At 53.5% G+C, this 20724-nt stretch overlaps 1 protein-coding gene across 1 annotated transcript; it reads right to left on the bottom strand.

Annotated features, from left to right (window-relative positions):
* Positions 1–1646: 1646 nt before the first annotated feature.
* Positions 1647–20439, bottom strand: ST14 (suppression of tumorigenicity 14 (colon carcinoma)). The gene is made up of 18 exons (XM_008570880.1): positions 20160–20439; positions 19756–19883; positions 19461–19531; positions 18553–18710; positions 18343–18378; positions 17827–18067; positions 15914–16053; positions 15453–15550; positions 14753–14862; positions 14505–14635; positions 13254–13358; positions 12758–12868; positions 12550–12663; positions 12087–12209; positions 11110–11296; positions 3763–4037; positions 2425–2561; positions 1647–2333 (listed from the first exon to the last, which is right to left on the bottom strand). Exons 1-18 carry the CDS (start codon positions 20437–20439, stop codon positions 2172–2174), a joined length of 2607 nt encoding a protein of 868 aa, XP_008569102.1. The 3' UTR covers positions 1647–2171.
* Between the last annotated feature and the right edge of the window lie 285 nt (positions 20440–20724).

Below are 20724 nucleotides of genomic sequence, written 5' to 3'. Positions count from 1 at the left end.
TGCTCCTGCCCAGGAACCATGCTGTGTGAACCACTGTCACAGAAGACATGCCAGGTCCCCACCCCAGACCCCCTGCTGAGGGTCCTGGAGAGGGTGAAGGTGACCCTAAAGGAATAATCATCTGTGTTTTTAACTTGCCCCACAGGTGGAAAACAGTAACTCCAAAACCCACAATTACCTAGAACAGGGAAGCAGGAGAAAGACGCTGCCATTCGGGAACAAAGGCACTTGCACAGCAAAGTCGTTAGCCAACCCTGCCATGTATCTGAGCTGGTGGAGTGAGTTTTCAGATGGATATAAGGCCATGGTGGACAGTGAGGGTGCTGTGGGGTGGCACAGGCTGGGCTGGTCTCCTTGAACCCACTCTGGGGACAACCTCATCTACAACTGCACCAAACCCTGGCTGCCAAGGTCCACACAGGCTTAGGAACCAGACCAGACACAAATAGAGCCACGTGAAACCTCTCCACTTAATGCAGCCTGTTGCTCAGCACCTACATGGGGACACTTCCGTCCCGCGCCATCAGGAGGGAGCAACCATGTCAGGGAGAAAAGAAATGACATTTGCAACACAGTACAGTCTGCGCAGGAATCTTTTGGCATCATCTTCGTTCTTTCTGCTTCCCATGCCTTGGTAAGAAGAGATGCTCTTTCCCTTGCCTGGGAGAAAATCCAACATATAATGCATGCACAGGCTCCAGACAAAACTTCTCCCCACCTCAAGAGTGAAACACTCAAGCTAAAATGAAAGAGGCAGCTCAAACCCCACCTCCTCCAAGAAGTCTTACCAGATTGCTCCAATCAGACTGTATTTCCCCTCTCCTTTTGTTTCTATAACTCATGGAGCACAAAGACCATTTATTCAGCATCGTCTAGGAACCAGGCCCGAGCTGGGGATACAGTGATGAGAAAGGCCACCCACTTTGTTCTCATGACTCTGCCATATGATTTGTCTTCCTAGGTCCACTCATTTCCCAGCCCCAGCTCGTACAGTGCCTCGACTTACAAGAGGCCCTCAAATGTCCCTTTGAAAGCTCCCTAACCCCTCCCCAAATCCTTGACTGTCCCTCTGGGCCACCCCAAGCAAGGAAAAAATGTTTTAAATTACTAAGTAAAAAATCGAGGGGCATAACACGAGAGGTGTGGATGTCCTTAAGCAAAGCAGCATTGTGCCAAGGCCTCAGAACCTATACACTCAGCCCACGCTACACACCAGTTCATGCACACGCTTGTGTCTGCATGCACACACACGCGCACACACAGCTCACATGACCACCCGTCTTCCTCTGACACAGCTCCTCCCTCCCCTCTGCATACACACTCAGCCCACGCTACACACCAGTTCATGCACACGCTTGTGTCTGCATGCACACACACGCACACACACAGCTCACATGACCACCCGTCTTCCTCTGACACAGCTCCTCCCTCCCCTCTGCATACCTCTCCCCCAGACTCCCTGCCGACCTGCGACCTTTCTGCCCCTCCTATCCAGCTGCAGGAAGAGCAGAAACACTGCCCATTGCTGGCCCGGAGAAGGTGACGGGGCACTGTGGTCCCATTCGGGCTGACTTCAGGGTCTGTGCTGAGGAGAATTTTGTCCAGTTTCCTGCAAATGGAGCTAGGAGGAAGGAGAGCCCATCAACTCCAGTAAGAAAAAAAAATAGAATGTTTTACTCATACACACAAATACACACACTGAAGCCCACCCTGGGAGCGGGTAAACAAGTCCAATCTCAGACCTGTCTGTTTTCCAAGGTCCTCGGTCCTGGCTTTCCTGAAGAGTATGACCCTAGGACCCCACAGCCCAGAGCCTGCAGCCCCTACCACCTCTGACTAGGAGGTCCCAGAGCTACATCACAGCTGCTCTTTAGGAACAGAGGAGGCCGATTTGCAGGAAGAGGGAGCTGGAGGGGGAGGCTTTGTCTCCGAAACTTTGCCCCCAGCTGAGACACTCGCACTGCGGGTCCTCTCCCCACCTCCCAGCCTACTTTCGAGGCTGAGAGAGGCAGAGGCTCTCCAGGCAGATTCACCATCTCCAGAGTCCTGGGATGCAGTTCACAGTCTGGGTTCCAGGGGTGGGGTAGGGCGGCCCAAGGCAGGCATGTAGTCAGCAGTCCTGTCAGCCTGCAGGTATGCATGTTGGGGTGGCCGGAGGGTGGCTCCTGCCTCTACACCCCAGTCTGCTCTTTGATCCAGTCCCGAAATACAGGGAGCCTCGTGTACACGCCTGGTTTGTTCCTCTGAGCACAGCCTTCACCCCAGCTCACCAAGCCGGCCTGGAAGATCCGCCCATCCGCCTCCACGCTGGACAGGGGGCCCCCGGAGTCACCCTGCGCAGACCAAGCCCGGGCATGAGCGCCCCGCCCACCGGGCCCCGCCCCATCTCCCGGGCCTCGCCCCGCGGCCCCGCCTCCCACGCACCTGGCAGGCGTCCACGCCCCCGCTGAGGAAGCCCACGCACATCATGCGCGCGGTGATCTGCTGCGGCAGCAAGCTCTCGCAGGTGGTCTGGTTGATGACGCGGATCTCGCCCTTCTGCAGGATCAGCGATCCAGTGCCTGGGGACAAGCAGGACAGGCTGACCCAGGCAGCCGCTGGGGAAAAGTGTCACTCGCCTTGCTCCCCACAGGAGTCATTCTTTTTTTTTTTCCCTTTTTGTCTCTTTTTTTGTGACCGGCAACGGATCGCAACCCTCAGTGTCACGCCCGTACCGGACTGGGACCGGCAACGGGATCGCAACCCTCGGTGTTGCCCCCGCACCTCGCTCAGCCAGTGAGTGGCCGGTCTGTATGTGGGATCCGAACCCTCGGCGGGAGCGCCGCCGTGCTCCCAAGCAGCGCACTGTAGCAGTGCACCACCGGGCCGGCCCACACAGGAGTCATTCTACTAGCAACACTCTGGAACAACCCAAATGCCTGTGCCTGACAAATGGTTAGGTAACTGATGGCACATCCACTCCCCTGAGGGATTACGCAGCCACATACAGCAACCAGGCGCATGCTGAAAATCTGTCCTACATGGCGATAACCGGGTATGAGAACAAAGAGGAAAAGAAAGGGCCACAACGGTGCGGGCGACACCACACCACGGGTTGTGATCCCCTTACCGGTCAGGAAAAAGAAAAAAAAAAAAAAAAAAAAGAAAGGGCCACAAAATGCCCCCGTGGTTTCATGAGGGCAGTAGAGCTGGAAGTCCAGTTCTTTTTTCTTTTTCCCCTTTATATTCTGTAAGTTTTCAGCAATGTGCTAAATATATATTAACTTTATGATGGATTTTTTTCAATCTAGCATTTGCCAACTAATGGCCTGCTTCCCACAGGTGGCAGCAGAAGGGGCAGGCAGCAGTGGGAGCCAGTTCCTGTGACAGCTCAGCAGGCCTTTCTAAGTCACAAAGTGTTTCCAAGCCCACGTTCTCACATTCACCAAACACTATCTGGGAAGGTGTTTTAACCTTCATTTTGCAGATGAAGAAACAGGGTCAGAGAGTTTAAGCAACTTGCTCAAGATCACTCAGGTAGTTAAGTGGCAAGGCCAGACCTGCAATCCAGAACCCAGCCTGCCAATCCCACGCTCCTTTTAGTAGAAGCTCCATTCCATCCTGGACAGCCTCATCCTGCCAGGCACAGGGAAACCAGGTCAACCCTCCAACTCTTGCTGGAGGCCACACCAACTCCTGTGTGCAGATTGGGTTGGATACCCAAGAGGGTGGAAATGCAGGGGCACCGTAGCCTTGGAGGAAGGCCCCAGGCTCGAGGCTCACCTCCCTCCTGGGTGTGGCCCCAGCCCGTGACCCAGATGGCCTTGCCGGCGGGGAAGACATGGGAGGTGTCAGGCAGGCAGATGGGCCGCACCACGGTGCTGTACTCGACTGGCTGCTCCAGCTCCAGCAGCGCAATGTCGTAATCAAAGGTGAAGTCATTGAAGAAAGGGTGGGAGATGAGGCGCTTGACCCGGTGCTCCTGCACCCCGGAAGCGCTGCGCTTGCTCTGGTCGTGCAGGCCGAGGAAGGCTGTCCACACCGTGGGGTCCGAGTACCTGGGAGAGGTAACGGGAGGGCCATCGTTGAGTGCAGAGCGCAGGTGTGGAGCACCGTGAACGCCAGCAGGCTGCTCTGCAGAGCACCCGGCAGCAGCTGAGCAGGAGGTGACCACGATGACTCTCACCTGGTCTTGACCCTCCACTGGAAGCTTTACTAAGTGCCTCCTACTACAGCACTAAACCCCTCTTGACCTCTTTTTTTCCCTCTTTTAATACATTTTTAATCTGATTACCAAAAAAATATGTATCTGAGGAATCTGATCTTTCACAGAAAGAATAACACAAAAATCAATCCAAATAATTTTTGGACACAGTGGTATACCCTAAAATGAAAATGAATTGAAAAATATATTAAGTTTTATCTACTTTGTTGATGGCAGTGGAATGGGTTTAGCAATTCTACAACTGTGTCGTGTACACTGGAGGACCAAGCAAAGACGAACATACACGGATGTTGCTGGGAGCCAACTTCCAGTGTCGGAAGAGGGAGATACAGACATGGAATGAGATGTGAGGTATCAGCAAAAGCTCATGATTTTAAAAATTGGCCTAAAAGCAATGCCAGTCCCAATAGCACCCAGGACTTGGTTTCTAAATATCCTTCTCCATTAAAGGGAACCCGGGCTCCTTGGAGAAATGGCTGATTTCCGATCTGGGGCAAGAGTATAAAGTGAACCTGTAACATTGTCTTTCAGCAGGAAGTGAGTGAGCGTTCAAACATCACGCAGCCAGGCTGACGGAGCTTTCGCGGCTGACATCGGGATAAGACGAACACCCAAAATAGCAACAGGACCAGATGTGTCTTGATGTACGATGGGGTTATGACCTGATCAACTGTGGCAAGTTGAAAATATCCTGAGTCAAAAATGCACTTAAGGGCCGAGCCCGTGGCGCACTGGGGAGAGTGCGGCGCTGGGAGCACAGCAGCGCTCCCGCCGCGGGTTCGGATCCTATATAGGGATGGTCAGGGCACTCACTGGCTGAGTGCGGTGCGGCCGGTCTCAAAAAAGACCAAAAAAAAAAAAAAAATGCATTTAATACACCTAACCTACCAAACATCATATCATGGCCTAGCTTACCTTAAACATGCTCAGGACACTTACGGTAGCCTATGGTTGGGCAAAAATCATCTAACACAAAGCCTATTTTATAATAAAATGCTGAATGGCTCATGTAATTTATTGAATACTATACTGAAAATGAAAAACACAACAGCTGTATGGGTCCTCAAAGTACAATTTCTACTGAACATGCATGGCTTCTCCACCATTGTAAAGTAAAAAAAATCATAAGTCGAACCATCCTAAGTCAGGGACCATCTGTACATATTGAATAATTTAAAGGGGGGGGGGCGGAATCCATCAATCCACCTTGAGCCAAAAAATAACTTCAGCAAAATTTATAATGGGAGAAGGAAAGCTATCCTTTGCAAAGAAACATCAGCTAATAAATGTAGAAGAAATGATACAATAAGAAATCACATTCACACCTGCCATAGCAATAATTAATGCATGCAAGAATCCTCAAAGGATGCTGAAACCACTGGGTAAAAAAGTGTTGGGGAACAAAATATTCACACTGATTCTAAGTATCACCCAAGATTACTTATTCATACTCAAGGGTAAAGTCCTTCTGTGATGGAGAAAGGCAGACACCATCTGCACCAGGTGCTAAGACTCCTCTCCCAACCACCCCCACTGATGGCAGATCGTGTGTTTCCTGAGAAGGACATATCACCTATGTAGTACTTCCTAACTCTAACCATGAAAAACAATCAGAAAAATCCCAGCTGAGGGCCGGCCCGGTGGCACACTGGAGAGTGCGCTGCTTGGGAGCGTGGTGGCGCTCCCGCCGAGGGTTCGGATCCCATGTGGAGACCAGTTCCCGCTCACTGGCTGAGCGCGGTGCGGGCGCAACACCGAGGGTTGCGATCCTGTTACCGGTCAGGAAAAAAGACAAAAAGGAAAAAAAAAAAAATCCCAGCTGAGAGACATGCTGCCTGGACTGGACTTTTCAAAAATGTCAATTCCATAAAAGACCAAAAAATGAAAGCCTTGAGGGAACTATCACAGATTAAAAAGAGATTAAAGAAACCTAATGACTAAATACAAGGCATGACCCTTGACTGGATCCTAGAATTAAAAAAAAAAAAAAAAAAAAGTTATAAAGCACACTGTTGGGATACTTGGAGGACAGATGAACTGTGGACAGTTTGCAAGCTCTAGCATGGTACCAGTGCTACTGTTTCTGCGTGTGCCCACCACACGGGGGTTACAAGGGAGAATTTCCTTGTTCTCAGGGGATAGAGGCTGGTGTAGTCAGGGGAAAAGGGACACAATGGCTGCGCGCAACTCAGAAATAGTTCCAAAAAATACATGTGCATGTATGAATAGAGAGAAAGAAAGCAAACGTGGTCAAATTCAACAATTACTCAATGCACATGAACGCTATTCGCTGCACTAGTCTTTTATTTTCTTTCATTCCAACATTTTTGTAGATCTGAAAAATTTTCAAAATAAATAATTGGGAAAACATGTTCTTAAAACAGAAAATGTGGGGCTGGCCCGGTGGCGCACCCCTGGGAGCGCGATGGCGCTCCTGCCGAGGGTTCGAATCCCATGTGGAGACCAGTTCCCGCTCACTGGTTGAGCGCGGTGCGGGCGCAACACCGAGGGTTGCGATCCCGTTGCCGGTCAGTAAAAAAGACAAAAAGGAAAAAAAAAAAAAAAACAGAAAATGTGCATGTGATGAAGGAAAGCATAAAGGCCGTCTTCATTCTCTCTGAGCCCTCAGGGGAGCCTGGTTCTCACCCTGCCGGCCACTGGACTCAGCCTCCTCCTTCGCTGTCTCTCCCAGCCCCTGCCCGAAGCCCTGCTCATCCACCCTCAGCTGCCCCCGCACCTGTCCCCTCCTCGCCATTCTTGCTGCCATCTGCCTGTAGAATCCCACAGCAGACTGAAGCACTAGCCTCAAACTGGGCTGTGCCTCTGGCCTTTCCTCACTCTCATCTGTGGCTGCCAGAAATCGCTTCCTGAAACCTGCTCTTGTGAGATCCTTTTCAACTCATTCAACAGCCAAAATGATTCCCAGGGCCTACTAAGACCTCCCCAAGCAGGTATCCCCATCACTATTAATTGGCCTGACCCTTTCTAACTTTTTCTCCCAATCATCCTCACATCCAACCATGTGATCATCCAGCCGGCCAGCCATTCGTTCAATGATGACTGGGCATCTATGATGTTCCAGGAATTGCAACAGACCCAGTCTTCAAACTCACAGTGTAACTTGGGAAGAGAGACATAAAAACCACCAACTCCAGCACAGCATGGAGACTGTCCCCAGAGGAGCAGGCCAAGAGCGATGGAGGAGCACGGGGGGCAAGGGAGAGGTGCTGAGCGTGGGAAACGGGGCGAGCCATGAACCCGCCTGGAAATCAGCCAGAACGTGGCCGCCAAAGCCTGTGGGTGGGGGAGAAAGCAGCCTATCTAAAGACAGCAAAGGGGGCATTCAGGAAGCCCCACAACTGAACATGGAGAGGACCCGAGGCAGGACAGGAGGTGGGTCGGACAGACGGGCAGGGATCAGATGATATGGCCCCGTCAGTCACTCCAATGAGTTTCCAACCACCCTGCACAACGTGACAAGCATTGAAGCAACAGGCTGACGTAGTCAGAGTTGAGGGGCACTTGGGCCCTGTGCAGCACAGACTAGCGTGCTGAGAAGGGAGTGCTGCAGCCGCCTAGGCTAGGGCAAGCCAGGCAGTAGCCGTGCAAAATGCAAAACAGTAGAGGTGTTTCCAAAAAACTCAGGAGGCAAGGACTCGGGGCTTAAAAGGATGGGATGAGATGGGGGAGAGAAGAGAGTCACCCCGGTCCCCTCCAGCTCAACACCCCATAATCCCAACACAAACACCCCCTTGTCAAGTTCCTTACCTGTGCCTGGAGCCTTCTACCTCCTATCCCCCAAGCCAGGCTCCATTCACCTGCAAGCTCAGCTCGAGCCCCCGCTTTCATGAAGCTCTTTCTTAATTCTGCCACAGCGGTCTTTTCCCTAGAACCCACCTTATTCAGCTAGGACAGTATCTGACTGTGTCAGCAGCCTCAGCCTCTAGTCATTCATTCACCTTACTCACGGTCGGCCGGCAAGTGAGACCAGCTGGGAAGAGACAGCCATCGCTCTCCCACAGTGACTGTCACGGTGTTAGAGCACACTTGATGATCACTTACGAGGGACCAAGCCCTCTTCTCCATGCTGACACATGAAGTCATTTTATCCCCAAACAGCCTTGAGAGGTAGGGCCACTTGTTTTAAGATGAGAACCCAGGCACAAAGAGATTAAGTAACTCGCCCAAGATCACACAGCTAATAATTTATAGGCCACAATTTGAACCCAGGCTGCCTATGCCCTTAACCACATTATTCCAGCTCTCAGTGACACCCCTACGAGCACTTGAAGACTCAGAAATGTGTTCCAAGTGACTTGACTCCAGGGCCTTGCACACACCACACCTCCCTGCCTCTGCGCACAATACCCCCATTGTCTGGAAGGTCTGAGCCACCCGGTCCAGCTGACAGACACTGTCACGTTTCAACACTGAGTTCAGACACCCCTGCTCACGAAGACACTCCCCAGGAGTTCTCCTCAGCCCCTCGGGTGGAATTCTAAGCACACCTGGCCGGAGAAAGCCTGGACACAGTTCTGGCATAGCACTTACTGCATGTGTGCACGTGTGCATATGCATGTGTGCACGTGTGCATATGCATGTGTGTCACATGTCTTGTCCCCTACCTTGGCAAGTCTGTGGAAGGACAGGGACCAAGTCTTATTCAAATGTGTCTCCCTCATGCTAATAACAATGATGGATGTTGAATATATTAACTGCACTGTTAATTGGCAGAAGTATGACTGATGAAGGGGAAGGAAAATGAGAAATGAAACGAAGCAAAGGAAAAGAGGAAGCAGTAAACACGGGCACGGGGTGAGTTCTTAGTGAGTGCGCACACTCATTTCCTAGCTCGACCCGCCAAGAGGGCCCAGGAACAGCGACGCTGCAGCTACAACAAGCATGCTGGACGCCAGATCTTGGTTTCTAAATACCATCCCCCAATAAAAGGGCTCCCTGGAGAAATGGCTGATTCTAGGGTAAGGTAGAGAAAATACAAGATGAGCCTGGGGCATCTGGTAATGCCATAAAGCAAGGAAGTTACTCAAAAAAAGGGGGGGGACACAGAAGGCAACCTCGAAGAGCTCCCAATGATCAAATCTAGAACAATACAAGCAACGGAGTAAATAGGGTATTGGATTACACCCCAAAATATAAAACAAATCTACAAGTCCATATGAACTAAGTAAATGACTAAACTAAATGGAAGAGAAGGTACAAATCTTCCTTACAGAATTCCAAATTGTCTCTCACTGAAAAATCAGAGTATAAAAAGGGGAAAAATCGTTAACTTTGTAGTGGAGAAAGCTGGCAAGCCTTATCTTAACCGAACTATAAAGATGAGTGTCACCAGTGATGTCATGTTGACATAATTTACCTGCCAATACGATGTGCCATTCCTCCCAAACACTCATAACTCCAGTCTCATCCTGACAAAGACATCGGACAAACCCAGATGGGAGGCCATTCTACAGGAAACGTGGCCTCAAGACGATCAAGGGAAAGACTGAGGAACTGTCACAGACCAGAGGAGACTGGAGACAGGACAGGGATATGCAGTGTGCTGACCTGGCCTGGCTTCCAGGACAGAAGGGACATTATTGTAAAACCTGGTGAACCCCAGTCAAGTCTGGAGTTTAGTGCATGGTAATGACAGTGCTAGTTCCTCCGAGCTGACAAGCATGTGTCAATGCCGGGGGACCCTGGGTGACGGTGACAGGAACTCTGCACCATCTTTGCAACTTCTCTGTGTTCCAAAATAAAAAATTTATTTAAAACAATTCTTAAGTAAGCTCCCATCATCCCCCAGAAATGATAATCATTCCCACCCAGTGTGGAGTTAAGTGTGACAAAATAAAAAGGGGACAGTCTCAGGCCCAGAGAGGCCAGGGACCATTGAGCCGGCCCCGCTGCCTCCTGCCTTCTGCGGCCCATCTCCATCACCCACGCAATGTGCACCTCATGTCTGACCAAGCCCAGCATCTGAGCCCAGGCCTCCTGCCTCTTGCAGGCCCTATCTCTGCTCCCTGCCAAAGGCAGATGTGGTGGCCCAGGTCACCTGCTCCCAGAGATGCTGCTGTGGAAGACCACACAGCCAGCAGGAAGCACACTCACTCCTTCTAAGGGTGGGAATCTTCTAGAAGGCCCACTCCCCTGTGCTGCTCCAGAGCAAGTTGTCCCTTTAGCCTCCTTCCAGAGGGCCTGTATAGGCTAGGAGCTAAGACACCAACAGCCCCGGCCCCACATCATGCCACCTGTTCCCCCCAGACTCTGGCCCCTGCTCACCTAGTACTGACATGGCAACGTGACCCTTCCAGGCCTTTTACCTGCACATGGGTCTGAGACTATGATGTGCTGAGCATCTGCTATGTGCCAGGCACAGCACCGAGAGTCAAATGCATTATCATATTTAATTCTCACAACTCTAAGGATGAGAACTAATAGTATCACCATCATCAATGAAGACCCAAGGCCTAGGAAGTTTGAATAACCTGCCCAAGGTCACCTACAAGCTAGAGCTGGAATGTTAATCTAAGGCTCGTCCTAACCAATCCCAAGGAGTCGTGCAGTGCAGAGACTAACCACATGGGCTTTAGAATCAACATGCCTGGGCTCAAGTCGGGCTCTGCCACTTAACAGCTGTGCAGGCCTGAGCAAATGCCCTTACCTCTGCAAAACTTGCTTTCTGTAAAACGGGTATATAAACAGACGACCTAAGTTGTTAGGGGTTGTTAGAAGAGGCACAGTTAGTGACTGACCGAGAGTGAGCACCTAACAAAAGTGACTTTTTATCATCAGTGTTATGAAGCCCTCCATTGCTCCACCCTGTGCCAGCCCACCCTGGAATGGCTCACAGACACAAGGGGCCTGCAAGGAGGCTCCCTGCTGCCCAGCCAGCGACCCACCTGAATGATCTGTCATCCATAAAGCAGTGAGCCGCGGAGACCAGCCAGTTGGGAGAGATGAGTGACGCCCCGCACACGTGGCCCTGGCCCTGCACGTGAAGGCTCACCTGCCAGGGCCACTCCCCTTCCTCTGCATCTGTGCCCCCAACGATCCGAGCCTGCCTGGTGAATGACCGCAGCCCACAGTCTAGAGATGGGGACAGAGAACAAAAGGACAGTGAGTCAAGAGGGGGCACCCAGCCCCGAGGGGACACACACCAGGCACTTGTTGGCATGCACAGCACTATAGGAACAGGCGTGGCGTGAGGGACTCCAGAACTATCTCTGAGCCTCACAGACCTTCTGACTTCCACCTGGCCCTTCCCTCTCCTCTGCTCCCAAACTCAAAACCCTCACACTCCCACCTCCTCCATACCACACAAAGGCACTGTGAGGCCTCCAGATGCCTGCTGGTTTGCTTAGATTTGCTTCTGGAGTCATTTGCCTAGATTTCCTTGTTGAATGCTGAAGGGCACAGCTCTTCCCATAGGGAAGAGCAGAGGGTGACATGAAGTCACAGAACGGCTGCAGCTATGTTCAAATTTAATCAGTGGCCAGTGCTTCTGAAACACACAAAGCCTGCAAAATATAGTATGGGGTGGGCAAGGTGAAACCCTGCCTAGCACTCGGGTGAGCTGGGCCCTCTCCCTGCAGGCCACTTACCTGTGGCCATGTCTACAGAGCAGAAGCCAGCCTGGCCCTGCGGCCAGGACCCCAGCCGTGTGCCACAGAGGCGCTAACGTGCTGGCTGCCTTGGGCGTTTCTCTAGGACAAAGGCAGTGCCTTTGTGCTAACCGGAAAAGTCTTCCTTTCCTCCAGGCACATGCACCCTGTCAACTGGGCACAGAGCTGGGTAAACCAGGTGCTGGCAGAATTTTCTTCGCCCATGCGCCCTCAGGTGGGTACCCTGCACAAGCATACATGGCAGCCCCACTCACCACAGTCCTTCTCATCAGAGCCGTCGCTGCAGTCCTCCTCCCCGTCACACTCAGCGTTGCCCTTACTCACACAGAGCCCGTTGTTGCAGCGATAGGTGTGTTCAGTACAAGTGATGACTCTCACTGTTCAAGGACACCAGGGAGGGAATCAGTTCCTCTGCAGCCCCCAACCAGAAGCCAGAGTCAGCACCAGCGACCCCTGGTGGCAGCTCATGATCCATGCACCACACCTGCCCCGCTCCTGCACACCCACTGTCCTTGCATTCCTGCTACAGGTCTCCACCTCCTAGAAGATTCTTCCCCAACGGACACCCTTTCTCATCACACTCAACACACAGGCGGTTTGAGTCTATCAGATCTGGGCACACCGCACAAGAGAGTGCTTGTGGCTGCCCTCTCCGGGTGCAGCTCCAGCAGCTCCACGAAGAGAAAAGCCCCAGAAGGTAGCGGGGTGGGGCCTCACCACTCTTGCACGAGGCTTCATCGGACCCGTCCCCACAGTCGTCCTTCCCATCACACTGCTGGCTCTGTGGGAGGCACTTTCCATTGGTGCACTTGAAGGTCTGAGACGGACAACCTGGGGAGCACAGGTACTTACCAACGGCCTAACAGGCCACAGCCATGCACGCACCCGCAGGGACGCCCAGACAGCCGCCCTCCCAGACACTCACTGCACTGCTGCTCGTCACTATTGTCCCCGCAGTCGTTCACGCCATCGCACACCCAGAAGAGGGGCTTGCAGAAGTTGTTCTTGCACGTGAACTGGTGGGTGGTGTTGCATTCTGGAGTAGGCGAGGGGCAGGAATCAGCTGCCAGGCTCAGCTGGGCCCTCAGCCCCTCTGTGACATGCTCATCACTCCCCGTGTCCCAGGGAAGCCTGGGCAATCACGGAGCTGCCTGGGGACTGCTTTCCCATCTGGAGAGTGGCGGGGACACCCCGCGCCACCAGCTGCAGCTGACCTCAGCACTGCTGAAGCCCCCAGCACCCAGCCCGACAGAAGCCAGGATTTCCAGCCAGCAGAGGGAGGAGGGGGGCCAGAGGTCTACACAGGGATGTAAGAACAAATTCCCACCACCTCAGCCTTCCTGATCCGGGGTCAGCTGGTGGGAGCCAAGGGACACAACAGGGCAGGAGGAAACAGGCCCAAGTCTCCCAGCCCAACTCACTGCACTTGAGCTCATCACTGTAGTCGGTGCAGTCAGCCCAGCCGTCACAGCGCAGGTCATTCTGGATACACCGCCCAGTGTTGCATGTGAACATCCCGGGGCATGCTGCACGGTGCAGGGCAGGCTTGAAGTCCACAGCACCCATCCACCCACCTCCCTCAGAGCCAACATCGCAGCCCCACTGAGGACCCAGCCCAAAAACAGAGAGGAGCAGGACAGGCGCTGGGCCCAGGGCAGGAGTCACCCAGGCCCACTGATATGCAACAAAGGGGTTTCCTACACCAGCAGCCAGTGCAGAGGAGGGCTGGCCAGGGTCTCTCCTGAGAGGGACCTGGAGGCTGGCCAGGGTCCCTCCTGACCACCTCCTGGAGCCCAGGAAGCTCCAGGCACAGTGCAGAGAAGTTGGCTGCATTTGCAGGCCCTTCTGTGCCCTGTGTCCTTGGCCCACCACGTGCCTCTAGAGCCAGGTTCCCCATCTGTCACATGGGCAACAGGAGCTCGGAAGTCACTGACGCCTGTGTCCTACCCAAATGTAAAACAGCACCGCGTATTCCTTCAGGCTAAGGTATCTTCCACATTTCAATGTTTCTGAAAGTGAAAACTGTCTGACAACTGCCATCATGAGGCAGACGACAAAGTCATGAGGAGGCCGTCGTCACCACCCCTACACAGGTACACTTTCGTCACGGGAAGTTTTTAAGTCAAAGATTCATCTTTGATACTTTTGGTGGTAACCATGCAGTTGAATCTTAACTTAAATGTGGCTTTTCCTCTTTTAAAATATCTTCCAAAAAGTTATTCTAGGATGCAGGACCGAAATAAAAAATTGTTGCTTAGGGGGAACAATTGCTGTTCGCATAGTTAACAGAGTTTTCTAATATCTCAAAATTATGCTGCTAATCCTAAAGATGCTAAAAGGCTACAAAGACAAGCACAGATTATCAAAGTCACAGTGATGGGGACAGATGGCCCAGAGGAACTCAAGAGAGGAGAGTCCTCAGGCTCCAGGTGCCTCATGCTGGGGCTGCATCCCTGAAGGGCACGGTGTGTACCAGTGTTCACTGCTGGCCTTTTTAAATAAATGTATGTGAAGCAGTGTTCTTCCTTCAAAAAGCTACTAGAGTGAGATGCATCCTACATTCTCCAGTGCCTTAGAGTCAGGAAAGCACGTTCTAATAAGACACAGAACAGACAGTGCATCTTGGGCCAATCCCTGTAGCCAGGCCCCTCCCTCTGGCCACGTTCACTCACGGTCACTGGAATCGTAGGAGAGGTACTCGGCTAAGAACCCCCTGTCAGTGTAGGACTGATCCGAGTGGAAGTGAACTGTGATCTTGCTGCTCTTGCTGGTGACAACAAACTGGGGCTTCTCTCCGCAGTACCTGGAGACAGCGCAAGGTGAGGGGAGATGGCTGGGAGCCAGGGCACCGGGGGGTGCACAGGACCCCTGCTCTGCCCTCCCCACCAGCAGCAGCAGGCCCTGCTCCCCAGGGGCTCACTTCTCCCCATTGATCTCCACGTAGTCCTTGGGACAGGTGCCCTGTGGCACGTTGGGCTCCAGCAGGTAGAAGAGATTGAAGCGCACCTTCACGTTCCGCTTGTTGGGCACCTGAAGGGAGAGACATGGCTGGGACTTGATGCATCTTCCCTCTTTCCTAAACCCAAGGATGTCACATGGCAGGGGGTGGGGAGCTGCTACAGCTTGGAGCAGGAAGAGACACGGTTCTATTACTAAAGAAGACCAGAAAGTTCTCCCAACATTTTCAAAGAAAGAAAAAGAGATGAATCTCTGATTGGGGTGACGTGTCATAGGGGCACGACTGTTCTCTCGCTGCCATTTAACAAGTACCCTCTGTGTTTCACACTCCCTCTGATGTCATCCTGACAGCACCGCTAAGACACAGACACCACCCCCCTCACTCTACCTAGGAGCAAGCTGAGGCACAGAGAGGTTAAGCAACTGGCCCAAGGTCCCTCAACTAGTCACCAATGCAGGAGCCAGGATCTGAGTCTGGGTCTGCTTGACAACGCTGCGGGAGCTCTTAACCCCACGGGTCTCCAGGTATGTGGCCTCTTTGTGGCTGCAGGAGGAGCTCGTCTTCACTGTTCTCTGCCCTTCCTCTTTTGCCAGCCTGGAGCATCCAGCTCCCTCCCTGTCTTATACACACACACGCGCACACACACACACACAGCTCCTACCTCAATGTTCCACGTGCAGTTGATGTTGGGCGGGTAGTGGCCTGGGTAGTAAGGGCTGCTAAATGTTCCTTGGGCTTCACGTAAGTAGCCTCCACAGCCTGAGAGGAAAGGTGGGAGAGAGTGCTGAGGATCAAGGACTTGCTGGGCCGAGCAGGCGGGCAAGGAGAGCGCCCAGGGGACAGCCGGCCTGAGGCCAGGAGCTGCAGATCTGAGCCCCTGGATACTTCACAGCAAGGTGCTGGGAAGCTGACAGCTTTAACTGCTTTAAGGAAGGGTCCTGACCCAGGTGGTCAGCAAAATGCCCCTTAGCTCAAGCTTCAAACCTCTGTCACTAACCTGGGCCAGTTTGCCAGCCACAGGGTTTGGCCTGAGGCCCCTTAGCTCAAGGTGACACTGTGGTAAGGCCTGTCCCCTTCTCTGAGGCCTGCAGCAGTTCCCGCCCTGCCCCTGTCCTTCCTTACTGCTCATCTTAGGCAGCTGGAAGAAGGTGGCCTCAAAGCCAGGATGTCGCTGCTCAGTGTTGGTTATCAGCGTGACGAGCAAGACGTTCTGGGAGGAGAGGAAGGTCAGGTTGTAGGAGGGAGAGTAGGTGCCACACAGCCTGTGGGGGCAGAGGGATGGGGCATTAGAGAGAGCAGAACCCAAACTTCTCACACCCAATGGGGCTCACCAAGCAGAGGGGACCAAGGACCCCATCCCTAACCCTGGCCCTGTCCACAGAAGGCCAAGGGTGGGGTCAAAAAGACCCTCGGTCAAGTTTCTACCCACACAAACAATCAACATGAGTAAGGATTTAGTGATAAGACTGTTCATCTTTGTTTAAATAGCTAAGACTGAGAAACATTAAATGCCTAACCACAGAGGATTCGTAAAACAAATGATGGGCTAAATAATAACAATAGTAGCAGTACAGGGTGAGTATCCCAAACCCCAAACTCCAAAATCTGAAGTGCTCCAATGAGCATTTCCTTTGGGCATCATGTTGATACTCAAAAAGTTTTGGATTTTGGAGCATTTCAGATTTCAGATTTGCAGATTTGGGATGCTCAACTAGTCGGTATAATGCGAATATTCCAAAATCCAAAATCTAAAGCACTTCTGGTCTCACGTACTTTGAATAAGGGTTACTCAACCTGCAGTTAACAACCAACACTTATTAAGAACATGCCAGGCAAGGTTCTCATAATCTTCACAACAACTCTATGAAGTAGATACTATTATCCCCATTTTACAGATAAGGAAACTGAAGCACAGAGAGGTTCAGTAACTGGCTCAAGGTTCCACGGTTAATAAGTGGCAGGGCTGGAATTCAAACTCAGGCCTTCAGGCTCCAGAGCCACACTGCTAACGACTGTGTCCTCCTGCTCCTAAATAGTGTAAGTTATGCGGCCACTAAAAATGATGGTTAGAGAAAGGTTGATTGATTTGGAGAGATCACCATAATATACTTCATTTTAAAAAATCAGGTAACAAAACAGAATGTACAGTATAATCCTATTTCTAAATACACACACACACAGCAAAAAAGTCTGAGAACGTGTACATCAAAAACTGAGCAGTGGTTATTCTAGGTAGAGATGACAGGTGACTTCTGTCATCCTTTTGCTTGTCAATTTCTACTTTTTCCTATCCAGACCATGCATTGCTTTGTTGTACAATTAATAAATTAGAAAGATGGAACAGGGTGCTTAGACAGAAGTCCTGGCTGCTCAGCTGTGGCAGCAGATGGCTCTAGCTTGCAGTTGGTCTGAATTTCAGCCCATTATTAATCACAAAACGTCTGCCCAGCTCATTTCCACAGACAGCAATAGAAGGCTCTGGCCCACTGAGTCAGGCAGAGGCAGTTCGCCCCCCACCCGCAGCACCTCTGGGGTCTGCTGCACCCTGACGTGGGGCTGGCTGGGGCACTCATCTCAGCACCTTCTTGCCAGGTGTATCAATCAAGCCCCTTTATTTCCTGCAATTCTGATGCTTTGACAGCTGCGGCCTTGCTGATCCTGGGGAGACGGCCTCTCCAGGGACTCACCAAGAGACAGTAAAGGACTCACCTGCAAATCCACTTTCATATGCAAATCAACCGATCGGAGGCGACCCTCCCCCATCAGGCGCTCACACTTAGGGCCATTATTCCTTGCCCTAATCACCCCAGGGCCCGGTACCAGAAAACTGGGGGCAGCCCTCTGCTCCAGAGCCTGCTGACATTATTTGCACGAGCCAGCCCTAAGCCTGCCCACCCTGCCTCCTTGTCTTGCCTCTCCCACTGGATCACACTACACCTGTCCTCTGCTGCCTGGAAGCCGTGCATGGGTCACCGTAAGTCGCTCAGGAGGCTGCCCAGCCCCCACAGCCCCACCTGCGCTCTTGGGACACTCACTGCACCACAGCATGAGGCTCCACGGGGCTCAGGGTGTCATACACCATGACCAGGTCACTGCCACGTTCGTCGCAAGACGCGACGTCAAAGCTGCGGAAGGTGAGGCTCAGCACCAAGCCGGCATCCCCCCGCAGGGTCCACTGGCAGCGGGCGCGAGCTGGGTACGGGCTGTCGGGAAAGCCAGGCGTGGTGAAGCGAGACTGCTGCCCGCTGCGGGCGTGCAGGGCGGAGCTGCATCTGCCTGTGCAGGAGACACGGGGGAGGGCGTGGGTGGGGCGGGACCGGCCACAGCCGCAGGAGCAGCCCGTGAGGACGCGCGGCAGGCCCGGCCCCTCTGAGATGAGCCAGGCTGCCTGGAGCTGGGGGAGGCGGAGGAGGACGCTTCTCAGAGGGGCCTGGGAGAGGGGAGGGAGGAGGAGGCCACCAGTACCGCCTGACTCCTGGGGACCTCCTTGACGGAAGGGGCATCTGCCAGTGTCCCTCCCCTTCTCACAAGGTGGGGATCATGATACTTACTGTCCTGTCTCCTCTGCACTGTTCTGGGGTCAGTGGCTGAAGAACGAGAATAACATATTTACTGATGCGGGTATTTCCTTATTCCCGCTTCCTTATCATCCTAAGGGAGGTGCCCCGCCAGCAGTCTCCTCGCGGGCGCCCTGCGCTCTGGGTGTGGTGGCTCCCCCTGCAGGGCCCAGCCCCACCCCGCGTAGGCGCGCCCGGACTCACGGAAGGCCACCACCGAGGTCAGCACGAAGGACTTCAGGGCGCGCGCGCGCGGTGGCAGCGTGACCACGCGCTCCTCAGCCATGGCACGCTCCGCCTCCTCCGCCAGGTGCCACGGCATGCTGAACTCCGACCAGTAGTAGGCGATGACGCTGCCCTCGCTGGGGAGACCGGCCGGCCTGAGGACACCGCCCGCCCCGCGCTCCCCGAGACCAGCGCGCACGGTCCCCCTGTGCCCACCCTCCTTTCCGTCCCCCAGGCGAGAGAGCTTGCCCCTTCGCCCACCCCAACCAGACATATTCTGGGGCCTCAGGTTTAGGAGTGAGGAAAAAGCCTGGATTGGAGTCTGGCCACTAGCTTGGGCATCACCTTTCTGAGCCTGTTTTTTGATCTGACAAAGGGGCTGAGAATGCCATCTACCACACAGCATTCGATTCAGCAAGTGAAATAAAAAGTACTCTGGGAATCGAGCCTATAAAGAAATTTTTAAAAGGAAAGGAAAAAGAGGATGTTTGAAAACTGCCCAAACGAGGAAAATTTGAGGACTCATTGAAGCCTTTCTGAGCACCCCAACCCCCGCAAACACAAATTTGGAAAAATAAATCCCATAAATCACCACATTACTGAGGACGGCTCATGTGGCAGGCACTGTGCAAAGCATTCCCTGTGCATCTGCGCACTTTGCCCTAGCAACACCGCCATGGGCAGCCCTGCCTTGAGGACGTAAGAATCGAGCATGTTAAGAAACTTGCAGGAAGGACCCTCAGCCGCCTTGGCTCTCCAAGCCAGGACCTCCAGCTTCATCGCCCCGCGGGTGACAAGGGTGCTTTATCGCACAAACTACACCACGCCATTCCCACTCCCCGACACGCCAGGAACCATCCCACCTGAAACTTGTCCCCAGCACACACCTGAAGGCAGTCACGACCGACTCCTTGTGGTAGGGGCCCAGGACAGGGACAGTGCTGTATAACAGCTTCAGCTGGGGGAGGAGACAATACTCATGGCAGGTCAAAGAGTGGCAATGACCGTTCCCCAGGCCCAGGCCACTTCCACCCCTCCTGGGACCTGGAGTCCCTTCCCAGGCCACCCCCCAACCCAGGGACCGGAGAGCAGAGATGAGGAGTGTCCTTTCTGCCAGGGAGGTGGCGTGGGGGCCAGAGTAGACAGCAGGGCCAGGGCTCCCCGCCCAGGGACTGGACTCACCGCTTCCTTCACCTTTTTGGCCAGGCTTACAAACTCAGTGGAGTTCGAGTTCTCATAGGCGTCGAGAAAGTTCTCATTTGTGATCCTCAGGTAGCCATTAAAGACCTTCTGAACCCGCGCATTGCGGTCTGTGCGAGACCAGAGAAGAACGGTCGGGGAGGTGCTGCCACCCCCACCTGCCTCCCCAGCATCGGCAGCTGCCTCAGCGTCCTGGGGGAGTGAATGCCGGCAGGGGCCAGCGGGCCAGCGGAGATGGCACCCTAGGCCTCTCCTCCCCCACCCCTCGACTCCTCCCCTATTCTCTCCTTCCTGTCCACAGCAGGTGGCCCCTGGGTCTGTCCACTGAGAGCGGAGGGACAGCCCCCCACTCCCACTCTGTCCTCCCCAAGGGCAGCTTTACTCACACTGGAAGTGCCACACCAGGAGGCCAGCAGTGAGCGACAGCAAGAGGATACCGGTCAGCACAGCCACCAGCAGCACCCAGCGCCTCGGGCCCTGCTTCTCCACCTTCTTGGCGTTGTTGACTGGCAGGAACTCCACACCTTCCTCCCAGCCGTTCATGTTCTGAACAGAGGCGGAGCGGCTCAGAGACTCCCACCACAACAGCCTCCCCGCAACATCCTCCCGCCCCACTCGGGGAGAGACAGGCACATTTTGTGAGCTCCAGCTTAAAGAGAGCTTCATCCCGGAGCGGAGGGACCCTCTGCCCAAAGAGCGCTATGCTAAGTCCTGAGCCCTTGCGTCTCATCAGACAGTGCCAGGCGTGAAATGAAGACCCAGTCTTCGAGGGGCTCCACTTACATGAATCATCTCTGATGCAAGTGGATGCCCAGGAGTAGAGAGAGAGGACCCAGGCCAGGCCCTGACTGGCAGCCACCAGGCCTCTGTGCAGACTTCCAATGACAGCCGCCGCCTCCCACCCACGCACCCCTTCCAGATTCAATCCCCACCGCTCACCTGGACCAGGGG

Source organism: Galeopterus variegatus, unplaced genomic scaffold, assembly GCF_000696425.1.
Source record: "Galeopterus variegatus unplaced genomic scaffold, G_variegatus-3.0.2 Scaffold639, whole genome shotgun sequence".
Lineage (NCBI taxonomy): Eukaryota > Metazoa > Chordata > Mammalia > Dermoptera > Cynocephalidae > Galeopterus > Galeopterus variegatus.
This window is presented reverse-complemented; position numbering and strand designations above follow the sequence as displayed.